A 12,190-nucleotide genomic window follows, 5' to 3' on the forward strand; every position below is an offset into this window, starting at 1 on the left:
CATTTCTGGTTATTAACAACACTGGAGTTATTTTACATCACTAAGTGTTAATTTCACTCTAACAGAGTGAATCCTGAATCAACACAAAACATGTTACACTGAAAAATGAACACTGGCCATTTTGCTGTGTACATACATGGAAAAATGTGTAGAATTGCAGGAAATTAACTTAAAATGTTATCTCAGCTCTCAAGAGGGGGGCCACAAAATGTTATTTTCCTCGGGGTGGAGGGAAAACAAATCTTGCTTAGTGCCCCCAAAATGCTAGATCCGGCCCTGCCTATCATGTCCAACGGGGGAAACTCGTTACAGGCTGCTCACAGGAGCGCAGGGGAAAGTCACGGTTTAATGTTTTATTCCATCACACCACTTGGTGGACTAGGGGATTCCTACTGAATCCTATTGCAATGTGGGAGGAGGGGCGGAAGTGGAGGAAGTCGTTCCACAGCCGATTGGATAATGTTTCTTCAGATTCAGTTGTGGAAACGAAGCTGAACGCGACCGCGCAGTGATTTCAGAGAGTGGAGAGTGTCGGAGGTTTCAGAGCGCGGAAGGAAGCAAGGGTTAATTTGACGGAAGACGGAGGTTTTGGGAAGCGGCGTTTTAAACTGCTTGTATGGACTAAACTTGGAGTTCACCGGTGTGAAAGCGTGCATTATGCATTCAGACTGCAGGCTGCTATGGGCAGAGCGGTAATGGTGGGCAGGGGACCGACAGGGACCAGGCTTTTCTTCTTGTCGACTGTCATCATCCTCACCGCCAGAAGCAGTCGAGCGCAGCAAGGTTGGTGTCGGTCGGTGCCACTCAATGCAACCAAGTGTAATAAAAGTGTTACAAACTCGATACATATAGTCTGTTACTAGCTATACGTCGTTATGACGCAGTGGTCAAATGACGTTTGGCTACTCGGTTGCACTCGATAGTCAAACGGCAGAGATTATTTTGTTGTCCTCAGCAAGGGGAGCAAAACAGAGACTATATCGCCAGATGGCCTACCTTACATGGCTCGTTCTCTCCCCTATCCCAAATATGTAGCCAGAATCACAGACTGGATAAGTTCCTCTTTTCTCCAAGTAGTTTGTTAGTCATTGAAAGGGGTTATTGAAGTGTAGCCCACAGCCTATATATAAAGGGTAGACAGTGCAAAATAAACACTAGTCATTTGTGGGCAGGATTTCAGGTAATGAAAGAGACAGCGATATCACAATTTGTTAGAATTTTGCCAAGGGGTTGAAGTGGTAGAGGGGGGGTAAACAATCTCATATCAATTTATCGTGGCACTACAGGTAGTAACTAGTTAACAAATCTTAATCCCGTGAACTAGGTTAATGTGCACGTGGTTTAGAAACGTATTACACTTCTCCAATTGACACTTGCACGGTTGGAAACGGGTTTTGAGCGTTTGGAAACGTTGGTGATTGAGTACAGTGTTTGGTTAGTGTTGGTGTAAACGGACCCGAAAGCTGCTTCTCTCGAAGTCCAGCGGGATGGGGAGGTCACTGTGTTTTTGTCCAGTTCATCTGGCTAATGTCCAGCCAGTGTCAGTGATGTTACATAACACCAGCCAGGCCGCCATAATGTATGACTGTCCACTGTTAACATGGTCCCCAAAAAATCCATAGCCCATTCCCCTATAGCTCATTTACCCTAGCCTGTTCCCCTATAGCTCCTAGCATGTTCCCCTATAGCTCATTTACCCTAGCATGTTCCCCTATAGCTCCTAGCCTGTTTCCCTATAGCTTATTAATCCTAGCCTGTCCCCCTATAGCTCCTAACCCCTAACCTGTTCCCATATAGCTCCTAACCTGTTCCCATATAGCTCCTAACCTGTTCCCCTATAGCTCCTAACCCCTAACCTGTTCCCGCTATAGCTCCTAACCCCTAACCTGTTCACTATAGCTCCTAACCCCTAACCTGTTCCCCTATAGCTCCTAACCCCCTAACCTGTTCCCTATAGCTCCTAACCTCTAACCTGTTCCCCCATAGCTCCTACCCCTGACCTGTTCCCCTATAGCTTCATTAAACCTAGCCTGTTCCCCTATAGATCATTAACCCTAGCCTGTTCCCATATAACTCATTAACCCTAGCCGTTCCCCTATAACTCATTAACCCTAGCCTGTTTCCCCTATAACTCATTAACCCTAGCCTGTTCCCTGTAGCTCATTAACCCCTAGCCTGTTTCCCTATAGCTCATTAACCCCTAGCCTGTTCCCCTATATCTCCTCACCCATAGCCTGTTCCCCTATAGCTCATTAACCCTAGCCTGTACCCCTATATCTTCTCACCCATAGTCTGTTTCCCTATAGCTCATTAACCCTAGCCTGTACCCCTATAGCCATAACCCCTAACCTGTTTCCCTATAGCATCGTTAACCCTAGCCTGTTCCCCTATAGCTTCATTAACCCTGTTCCCCTATAGCTCATTAACCCTAGCCTGTTTCCCTATAGCTCGTTTAACCCTAGCCTGTTCCCTATAGCTCATTAAACCATTTCCCCTATAGCTCATTAAACCATCGCCTGTTCCCCCTATTGCTCATTAACCCATCGGCCTGTTCCCCTATAGCTCTAACCCCTAACCTGTACCTCTTTAGCTCCTAAACCCTAGCCTGTTCCCTTAATAGCTCATTAACCCTTACCTGTTCCCCTATACTCTCCTCACCCATAGCCTGTTCCCGTATAGCTCATTAACCCTAGCCTGACCCCTATAGCTCCTAACCCATAACCTGTTCCCCTATAGCTCCTAACCTCTAACCTGTTCCCCTATAGCTCATTAACCCTAGCCTGACCCTATAGCTCCTAACCCATAACCTGTTCCCCTATATGCTCCTAACCTGTTCCCCTATAGCTCCTAACCCATAACCTGTTCCCTATAGCTCCTAACCTCTAACCTGTTCCCCTATAGCTCATTAACCCTAGCCTGACCCCTATAGCTCCTAACCCATAACTGTTCCCCTATAGCCTCCTAACCTGTTCCCCTATAGCTCATAACCTGTTCCCCTATAGCTCCTAACCCCTATCCTATTCCCATATAGCTCCTAACCTGTCCCCTATAGCTCCTAACCCCTATCCTGTTCCCATATAGCTCCTACCTGTTCCCCTATAGCTCCTAACCCCTATCCTGTTCCATATAGCTCCTAACCTGTTCCCCTATAGCTCCTAACCCCTATCCTGTTCCCATATAGCTCCTAACCTGTTCCCATATAGCTCCTAAACCTAACCTGTTCCCCTATAGCTCATTAACCCTAACCTGTTTCCCCCATAGCTTCCTTTAACCCTAGCCTGTTTCCCTATAGCTCATTAAACCCTAGACTGTTCCCCTATAGCTCATTAACCCTAGACTGTTCCCCTATAGCTCATTAACCCTAGACTGTTCCCCTATAGCTCATTAATCCTAGCCCATTACAATATAGCTCATAACCCCTCAATGGTTGCAGACCTGTAAAGTGTAGCAAAATGTGACAGACTCCAGCTTGACTTTAAATGGATTAAAGGAAGTGTATGCCATATGGCAACACCTACCTGGTCAAGGGATTGGGATTTCGGATAAGTCCTCTGACTGGTACAATATAGGACCGGGTTAAAGGTAAAGCCAAAGGACAGGGTTCCGGTTGGCCAAAGTCAGCTGCAGTAGATTTGTCCGCAGAACTCTGTTGGTATCCCGATAACTAAACAGTGATGGTGAAATCCTTACCCCTCATCCTCTCCTGTCCACTGTTCAAAGTCTGAACATGTCTACGTCTAACCCACTGATATCTCCAGTTCGACAGTTACCCATAATGTGTGTGTACAGTATTTGTGTAACACAACCCTTATGTGCATATTGGCTACATTCACCCATTATGTGTGGATAGATACATGTACAGTTGAAGTCAGAAGTTTACATACACCTTAGCCAAATACATTTAAACTCAGTTTTTCACAATTCCTGACATTTAATCCTAGTAACAATTCCCAGTCTTATGTCCGTTAGGATCACCACTTTATTTTAAGAATGTGAAATGTCAGAATAATAGTAGAGAATTATTTATTTCAGCTTTTATTTCTTTCATCACATTCCCAGTGGGTCAGAAGTTTACATACACTCAATTAGTATTTTGGTACCATTGCCTTTTAAATTGTTTAACTTGGGTCAAATGTTTCAGGTAGCCTTCCAAAAGCTTCCCACAATAAGTTGGGTGAATTTTGGCCCATTCCTTCTGACAGAGCTGGTGTAACTGAGTCAGGTTTGTAGGCCTCCTTGCTCGCACACGCTTTTTCAGTTCTGCCCACAATTTTTCTATGGGATTGAGGTCAGGGCTTTGTGTTGGCCACTCCAATACCTTGACTTTGTTGTCCTTATGCCATTTTGCCACAACTTTGGAAGTATGCTTGGGGTCATTGTCCATTTGGAAGACCCATTTGCGACCAAGCTTTAACTTCCTGACTGATGTCTTGAGATGTTGCTTCAATATACCCACGTAATTTTCCTGCCTCATGATGCCATATATTTTGTGAAGTGCACCAGTCCCTCCTGCGTCAAAGCACCCCCACAACATGATGCTGCCACCCCCGTGCTTCACAGTTGGGTTGGTGTTCTTTGGCTTGTATGCGTCCCCCTTTTTCCTCCAAACATAACGATGGTCATTATGGCCAAACAGTTCTATTTTTGTTTCATCAGACCAGAGGATATTTCTCCAAAAAGTGTGATCTTTGTCCCCATGTGCAGTTGCAAACCGTAGTCTGGCTTTTTTATGGCGGTTTTGGAGCAGTGGCTTCTTCCTTGCTGAGCGGCCTTTCGGGTTATGTCGATACAGGACTCGTTTTACTGTATCCACTTTTGTACCTGTTTCCTCCAGCATCTTCACAAGGTCCTTTGCTGTTGTTCTGGAATTGATTTGCACTTTTCACACCAAAATACATTCATCTCTACGAGACAGAACGCGTCTCCTTCCTGAGCGGTATGACGGCTGCGTGGTCCCATGGTGTTTATACTTGCGTACTATTGTTTGTACAGATGAACGTGGTTACCTTCAGGCTTTTGGGAATTGCTCCCAAGTACGAACCAGACTTGTGGAGGTCTACACATTTTTGTTCTGAGGTCTTGGCTGATTTCTTTTGATTTTCACATGATGTCAAGCAAAGAGGCTCTGAGTTTGAAGGTAGGCATTGAATTACATCCACAGGTACACCTCTAATTGACACAAATTATGTCAATTAGCCTATCAGAAGCTTCTAAAGCCATGACATCATTTTCTGGAATTTTCCAAGCTGTTTAAAGGCACAGTCAACTTAGTGTATGTAAACTTCTGACCAACTGGAATTGTGATACAGTGAATTATAGGTGAAATAATCTGTCTGTAAACAATTGTTGGAAAAATTGCTTGTGTCATGCACAAAGTAGATGTCCTAACCGACTTGCCAAAACTATAGTTTGTTAACAAGAAATGTGTGGATTTTTTGAAAAACGAGTTTTAATGACTCCAACCTAAGTGTATGTAAACTTCCGACTTCAATTATATGTCACAGGCGGCTGGTATAACCTTAATGTGGGAGGATGGCTCATACTAATGGCTGGAACAGAGTTAATGGAATGGTATCAAACACATACAACACTTAGTTGCTTGATACCGTTCCATTCATTCCATTTCAGCCATCGTTATGAGCCGTCGTCCCCTCACCAGCCTCCTGTGATGTATGTATACGTGTCCAGCCATCACTCATTGTGTGTATGTGTGTCCCTGCAGGCGATGGCTGTGGCCTCAGTGTTTTGGGCCCTTGCAGTGGGAGCCTGTCGTCTCTGGGTTACCCCGGTACGTACCCTAACCACACTGTGTGTGAGTGGGAGATCAGTGTGCCGCAGGGCCGGAGGCTCCACTTCCGCTTCGCTGACCTGGACATAGAGGAAAACAACTGTCAGGTCAACTACCTCAGGATCTACGATGGTATAGGACCTCATAGGACCCAGATAGGTGAGAGAGGGAAATGGGGAAGGAGGGAGGGAGATCATCAGGAAGGGGGAGGGGTATGAAATATACTGACACTGTCATATAGTGATTGCCATTGATTATGCACAGTATATGACAGACATATCAATAGAATAACACTGTCTGTACCACTGTATGAATGTAGATAATAACCTCTAGTTCAGAGTACAAGATGAAGTTGTACTGCCAAGGTAGGATCATGGAACTAGTGAGTTCTATGCTATTGAACTGACCCTCTCCTCCTCTAGTGAAGTTCTGTGGTCTGGGCCTGAATGTTCCTGATCTCATCCTGTCCAGTGGGAACCAGGTCACCGTCCAGTTCATGAGTGGGACCCACCAAAGTGGGCGGGGCTTCTCCCTGGCCTACTCCACCACAGAACACACAGGTACCAGGGGTTAAAAGTTAGGGGGCAGGTTCTGAGCTGCTGCTGGTGTCCAAACTTTCAGATATGACAATGTCACTAAGGGCCCAATCATAGGCTGTGTTGACTCTTAGTTGAGATCACAATAGATTGTTTTACAGTAACATTGTGCCCCCATGACTAAGAGAGTTGCCTAGGTAACAGTGTGTGTGTATGTGTTTGCATGATTAGGGGTCTCATGTGAGTCATATTAAAGATGCTTCTCTTCTCCGTCTCTTTTCCCTTTACTCCTCTACTCTCTTCCTTTTCATCCTTCCACCTCTTCCTTACTGGAGAAATAACTATTTTACGTCTATTACAGTGACTGGCATCTGTAAGTGGTGTCTCCTGCTGCTCTCCTTCTGTCAGTGAGTGGGAGATATATGGAGTGAATTCAGTTACAGGGAGACGTGAGGGAAGTGATCTGCTGTAACYTGGATTGTAATACAGCTGGCTGGCATTTACCTCTACATATAGCTGTGCGTGTGTTACTGCATTTTTGGTTTTACTATCCTTGTGAGGACCAGAAGTCCTTATAAGGATAGTAAAATAAGGAACATTCAGACATGTGGTGACATTTCGCCAGTCCCTACAAGGTACAGGGCTATTTTAGGCATAGGCGTTAGTGTTACAATTAGGGTTAGGAGTTGAGCTTAGGTTAAGGGTTAGGTTTAGGGAAAATAGGATGTTGAATGGAAATCAATTGTTTGGTCCTCACAAGGATAATAAATCAACATGTGTGTGTTTAAATTCTGTGTGAGCATCGTGTGTGTGTGTGAGCATCGTGTGTGTGTGTGAGCATCGTGTGTGTGTGTGAGCATTGTGTGTGTGTGAGCATCGTGTGTGTGTGTGAGCATTGCGTGTGTCTATGTGAGTGTGTGTGTGTGACTAACAGAGAGAAGGTAAAGATGTGGCATAGTGAGAGATGAGGAGGTGAATAGAGAAGGAAGTTCCTGGATAGTTTCGGTAGAGGGCAGATGGAAGGACAGGGAGGCTACAGTGCCTTTGGAAAGTATTCAGACCCCTTGACCTTTGCCACATTTTGTTACGTTACAGTCTCGCTCTAAAATMGATTAAATAAAAAAATGTCCTCAACAATCTACACACACTACCCTATAATGACAAAGTGAAAATAGGTTGTTAGAAATGTTGGCAAATTTATACAAAATCAAAAACAGAAATACCTGTTGTGGAAATTCTTACAGCATGACACTCAAAGTCAATCTTAAATGAATCATTGTTTATTGTCAGTGTACTGGAGAGGTTCCAACCAACTTAGTGAACGTCTGTCTGTCAGGAGCTCTAACGAGACAGTCCTGTTTAGTTCTTCTATATACTGCAGACAAGTCATATTTGCATGATTTAGCTTATTCATAATTAATTAATCATTAACGTTTGCGTCATTCAAGTGACCGACCAATACTGGGTCATGCATGTGACAGACCAATAKCTCACAGGGCTTCTCTCTAAACTGACACCTTGAAACTGAGATATCCCTTTCCCTAAACAAGGTTCTGGGCGTACTGCCAAATTGTAGACACTGATAGTGAGGATTCGTTCAATCAGTCATTTGCATGAACACACATTGGTTTATAGAAAAGCACAAACGGAGAACACAGAAATGTATGGATGAAAAAGCACCAACATTTTTCATCACATACCTTATTTACATAAGTATTCAGACCCTTTGCTATGAGACTCAAAATTGAGCTCAGYTGCATCCTGTTTCCATTGGTTATCCTTGAGATGATTCTACAACTTGATTGGAGTCCACCTGTGGTCAATTTAATTGATTGGACATCATTTGGAAAGGCACACACCTGTCTACATAAGGTCCCACAGTTGACAGTGCATGTCAGAGCAAAAACCAAGCCGTGAGGTCGAAGGAATTGTCTGTAGAGCTCAGACAGGATTGTGTCGAGGCACAGATCTGGGGAAGGGTACCAGTGGCCTCTATCATTCTTAAATGGAAGAAGTTTGGAACCACCAAGACTCTTCCTAGAGCTGGCTGCCCAGCCAAACTTAGCAATCGGGGCAGAAGGGCCTTGATCAGGGAGGTGACCACTCTAACAGAGCTCTAGAGTTCCTCTGTGGAGATTGGATAACCTTCCAGAAGGACAACCATCTCGGCAGCACTCCACAAATTGGGCCTTTATGGTAGAGTGGCCAAACGGAAGCTACTCCTCAGTAAAAGGCACATGACAGCCCTCTTTGAGTTTGCCAAAAGGCACCTAAAGACTCTCAGACCATGAGAAACAAGATTCTCTGGTCTGATGAAACCAATATGGAACTCTTTGGCCTGAATGCCAAGCGTCACGTCTGGAGGAAACCTTGCACCATCCCTACGGTGAAGAATGCAGCATCATGGGGATGTTTTACAGTGTCAGGGACTTGGAGACTAGTCAGGATTGAGGCAAAGTACAGAGAGATCGTTGATGAAAACCCACTCCAGAGCGCTCAGGACCTCAGACTGGGGGCGAAGGGTTACCTTCCAACAGGACAACAACCCTAAGCACACAGCCAAGACAATGCAGGAGTGGCTTCGGGACAAGTCTCTGAATGTCCTTGAGTGGCCCAGCCAGAGCCCGGACTTGAACCCGATTTGAACATCTCTGGAGAGACCTGAAAATAGCTGTGCAGCAACGCTCCCCATCCAACCTGACAGAGCTTGAGAGGATCTGCAGAGAAGAATGGGAGAAACACCCCAAATACAGGTGTGCCAATCTTGTAGCATCATACCCAAGAAGACTCGAGGCTGTAATTGCTGTCAAAGGTGCTTCAACAAAGTACTGAGTAAAGGGTCTGAATACTGTAAATGTGTTTTTATTTGATTTTTTATTATTAATCTGCTTTGTCCTTATGGGGTATTGTGTGTAGATTGATGAGAAGAAGAAAAAACGATTTAATCAGTTTTAGAATAAGGCTGTAATGTAACAAACTGTGGAAAAAGTAAAGTGGTCTGAATACTTTCCGAATGCACTGTACGCTTGACATTTAAAGGGAATTTCCAATTGTGCTGACATTGGCATTGTTACCTTGAATGCAATCTCCTGCGAACGCGGTAACATTGCCTTTAAAAGTCGCCTTATCTACAAGCTCAATCGGATGGTATCACAGCCTTAATGATGGGTTGTGTTGTTAACTCACCTCTGAACAGACACGCACACATGCACATATACACACTAGACATAACTTGTGCACTGCTGTTGTAGTTCTAGAGCTTTGTACCATTCTGTGCAGAGCACTTTCTTATCTCTCTGTTTGTGTTGCACAGTTCTAACAGTGTGTGTGCATTACAGTGAGAGTGTCAGGAACAGTGTGTGTGTGTGTCCACATCACCAACAAACTATCATGGTCCAAACACACCAACAAAGTCGTGAAGAGGGCACGACAACGCCTTTTCCCCTTTAGGAGACTGAAAAGATTTTTCATTGGTCCCCAGATCCTCAAAAAGTTATACAGCTGCACCATCGAGAGCGTCCTGACCGCTTACATCACCGCCTGGTATGGCAACTGCTCTGCATTCGACTGTAAGGCGCTACAGGGGGTAGTGCGTTAGACCTACATACTGGGACCTATATACTAGGCGGTGTCAGAGGAAGGCCCACAAAATTGGCAAAGACTCCTGAGGAAGGCCCACAAAATTGGCAAAGACTCCTGTTTTCTCTGCTACCGCACAGCAAGTGGTGCCGAAGCACCAAATCTAAGTCCAAAAGGCTCCTTAACAGCTTATACCGCCAAGCCATAAGACTACTGAACAATTAATCACATGGCCACCTGGACTATTTGCATTGACCCCGCTCAACTAACATGGATCCCCGCATATTGCCTGGTTACCGGTACCCCCTGTGCTCATTATTGTTTTTTTATTTTGTTACTTTTTATAATTTTTTTATCTTTAGTTTATTTAGTAAATATTGTCTTAACCAACAATGCAGTTTAAAGAAAAAAAAGTTAAAAGGGATTTTTAGTAAGCATTTCACCTGTTGTATTCAGCGCATGTGACAAATAACATTTGATTTTGATTTGATCCAGAACCCTTAGATTAATCCTACCTTGTCTCTGTGTGTCTGGGCTTTGTCACACATCACTCCAAAGAGCTGTACTTCTCTGCAGACTAGAAGAGCCTGTGTGTGTGTGTGTGTGTGTGTACTGAGAGCCATTAGGGCAGTGCAGGTCCAGCGTGTGTGATCACACTTCTGTTGTGTCAGGAGTCTGTCTACATCGGCAGTCTCCCTGGAGTACTGTGGGGAGGGAAGAGACAGATGAGATCGAGAGAGAGTGGATTGACAGGAAAGGAAGATGGAGGAGACTAAAGAGGGAAGCAGGGTGATGGAGATCAGGGAGAGAGAGAGAGAAAGGTGGGAGAAGGGAGGAGTCCATTTTAATTGAAGAGACAAAGAAGAGAGGGAGGGGGAGGGGGGTTGGAGATTGATCCTGCCCAAGTTTTAAATTTTTATTCGCATACTCTGAAAGGATATCAAATTACTGAAGAGAGAGAAAGAGATGGGGTGAAAGACAGATTTGTTTGTTATTGCTCATTCACACGTTAGTGTTATATTGAGATAACATCACTGTGAGCTCCAGTATACAGGCAGTACTGAGCTAATGTAGACCTGGCCTACTCATCATCCTCTTGGTTTAGCAGAGCCACCTAGCAGGGCAGGCCAAGCCTATCTACATAGAATAGCCATCTAAGCGACCAACCGACTGACGGAAGTCATTTTCAACCGCTTTTACATGTAGAATCGGTTTGCAGTTTTCACTCGGTTTGCAAATTACGGGCGGCACTTTGTTCAGAGGTGCGTGGGCGAAATAAGGGAGTCTGACAACGTTACTGCCCGTGTAAATGTCCAATGTTTACTTCGCCATTATCATTTCATACATGGTACATCTTGTGTCACACTTAATGATGTCCCCATACACCCCAGTTGTAGTGTACTAGTTCCGGTGTAACACCCACCCATCTACATTTTAGTCCGGCAGATGCTTGACAAACCTACGGGTCTGTTCGTGCCTTGACAACTCCTGGGCCTGCGTGCTGGATCACCAGTATAGGAAAGGCAAGCAAAGCAAAAATATATATCATTGACTCTGTACCGGTACCCCCCTGTATATAGCCTCCACATTGACTCTGTACCGGTACCCCCCTGTATATAGCCTCCACATTGACTCTGTACCNCCCCTGTATATAGCCTCCACATTGACTCTGTACCGGTACCCCCCTGTATATAGCCTCCACATTGACTCTGTACCGGTACCCCCCTGTATATAGCCCCACTATTGATATTTTACTGCTGCTCTTTAATTATTTGTTATTTTTATCTCTTACTTTTTGAAATGTATTTTCTTAAAACTACATTGTTGGTTAAGGGCTTGTAAATAAGCATTTCACTGTAAGGTCTACTACACCTGTTGTATTCGACACGTGACAAATAACATTTGATTTGATTTGAATCAAGAAAGGGACTCATCTGTTTTTAGAGGGGGAGGGGTGTGTGTTTGTGATGGGATGGTGGTTAGCAGTTTGAACAGCCACTCTGCTCTAAATCAAAGTATATTTGTCAAGTGCCTTGTAACAGTGAAATGCTTACTGAAGGGCCCTTCCCAACAATGCAGAGAGAAATTTTGAAAAATAATAGAAAAAGAATAACACAAGGAATAAATGCACAAAGAGTAAGGATAACGTGGCTACAGTATATACACGGAGTAGCAGTACTGAGTTGATGTGCAGGTGTATGAGGCAATGGAGATAGTGGCTTGCCAAAGTATTCACCCTCCTTGGAATTTTTCCTATTTTGTTGCCTTACAACCTAGAATTAAAATA

General features: G+C 44.4%; 1 protein-coding gene across 1 annotated transcript in view; it reads left to right on the forward strand.

The window, feature by feature from the left end:
• Positions 1-467: 467 nt before the first annotated feature.
• Positions 468-12,190, forward strand: part of dcbld2 (discoidin, CUB and LCCL domain containing 2) — a 29,015-nt gene continuing 17,292 nt past the window's right edge. Inside the window, exons 1-3 of the mRNA XM_024010172.2 lie at positions 468-783; positions 5,723-5,947; positions 6,211-6,348. Of these exons, the coding sequence (XP_023865940.1) occupies positions 681-783; positions 5,723-5,947; positions 6,211-6,348 (466 nt within the window). The 5' untranslated portion in view covers positions 468-680. The remainder of the gene's footprint in view (positions 784-5,722; positions 5,948-6,210; positions 6,349-12,190) is intronic.

Source organism: Salvelinus sp. IW2-2015, linkage group LG2 (genome assembly GCF_002910315.2).
Source record: "Salvelinus sp. IW2-2015 linkage group LG2, ASM291031v2, whole genome shotgun sequence".
Classification (NCBI taxonomy): Eukaryota; Metazoa; Chordata; class Actinopteri; order Salmoniformes; family Salmonidae; genus Salvelinus; species Salvelinus sp. IW2-2015.